Genomic DNA, 1565 nt, shown 5'->3' with positions numbered 1-1565 from the left:
TATTAAAAGTTTTTTCTAAATCAATGAAAAGTATATGTAGGTCCTTAATCTTCTCTCGACATGTACCTCTCCATCAATTGTCTTAACATATGACTAGATTATATAGTTGATATCTAGACATAAAACCAAAATTGGCTTGCTAATAAAGTGTTTACTATTTCAGATCACAACTCATTAGCATATCTGAGAAAAAATAAGAAACAATAAAAAAACAAAAAAGAAAACTCGAAGGATCTTTTAGATTAGAGACCCGTCTAGTGCTATTCCTCTACATTTGAATGTCATCATAGTCACACAATAAAGAGCAGCCACTAATTTCCTCTAGGTTATTCACAAGGTCAAGAATTAATGCTCCTACAAAGCCATTGTTTTGACATAGCACTGATGTAAAGTATCCAACTCAACCCGCACTTCAGACATGCAATGACGCAAATGTCACGTATAAGTGTTTCTGTATCTTGCTTGATTTCCCTATAAACTCATTAACCTTATCAAGTTTTCATATCAACCAAGTAAAAGGTTCATAAAGAACACTTAATAAGACATCTGAAAGGAACTTGCTCCTCCCTATTGGGAGGAGGTGACAGCATCAACATTATATGTAGTTTAAAAAAGTTAAAAATGTTGAAAAGTGGATAAATTACGAAATCATCTTATTGTTTGTAGGAATCATGAAAAAGGCGATCAAAGTTTAAAAGTGACACTTAATTTACCCATCTGATTTTCCAACTAAGGCATAAAATAAAAGTTATATATTTTCAAATTTTAATGTATAATAAATTTACATAAAAGTACACATAATTTTTATATCCTATGACTAATTATAGAATGTTAATAATTATGGGATTGCTAGGCACACTAGCAAATAACATAAGAAAGTATCAAAATAACATAAATGGGAACATTTATTAATAGTTTTATCAAAACTTCACTTGGGAACATTTATCATTTTATCAAAACTTCTCTTGCCTCAAATTAAGATACAAGTACAAATAAGTATACTTGGCAAGATCAACATGAACCAAGTTCCAGCTCCCATACTCACATGCTGTGAGCACCAGTTCTAAAACATCAGATATATGCATAGACTACAGATGTTTATTTAACTTGTAACTCCAATTTCGCTGAAGGACCCGTAAAATCTTTAGTAGTTGGTAAGTCCAGGGCCCCATTCTTATCACTTCTCTCTGAAGATTGGGCTAAGCCATCCTTGCTCTTACCCCAGATAAGTGAATAGAGGCCAGACACAATGATTACAGCACCAATAATTCTGAAACAAAGAAGGAAAAAAGTTAATGATTTTAGCACAATTTCATTATTGAACCATGATGGAGAAAATATTTTACTGATTTATACCTTCCCAAAGTTATTTCTTCTGCTAGAATAATAGAGCCCATGAGAGCCGTTATGAACATGCACAAGGGATTGAAAGCAGTAACAAAGACTGGGCCTTTCTCCTTCATCACTATCCCTTGTATGTAGTATGCAATTCCTGAGCATATCACTCCCTGCAGTACAATAAAGGCCCGTATATATTAGTCATTGCCTAAAATTATCACTGGCTT

General features: G+C 33.0%; 1 protein-coding gene across 1 annotated transcript in view; it reads right to left on the bottom strand.

Annotated features, from left to right (window-relative positions):
* The window catches only part of LOC109823030 (WAT1-related protein At1g21890-like), a 3445-nt gene continuing 2789 nt past the window's right edge, over positions 910 to 1565 (bottom strand). The window contains exons 6-7 of the mRNA XM_020389347.1: positions 1357 to 1508; positions 910 to 1270 (exon numbers count right to left, since the gene is read on the bottom strand). Coding sequence (XP_020244936.1) covers positions 1099 to 1270; positions 1357 to 1508 — 324 coding nt within the window. The 3' untranslated portion in view covers positions 910 to 1098. The remainder of the gene's footprint in view (positions 1271 to 1356; positions 1509 to 1565) is intronic.

The sequence above is a fragment of the Asparagus officinalis genome, chromosome 8 (assembly GCF_001876935.1).
Source record: "Asparagus officinalis chromosome 8, Aspof.V1, whole genome shotgun sequence".
NCBI classification, from domain to species: domain Eukaryota; kingdom Viridiplantae; phylum Streptophyta; class Magnoliopsida; order Asparagales; family Asparagaceae; genus Asparagus; species Asparagus officinalis.
Note: the sequence above shows the minus strand (reverse complement) of the source record. Positions and strands in the feature narration are given on the sequence as shown.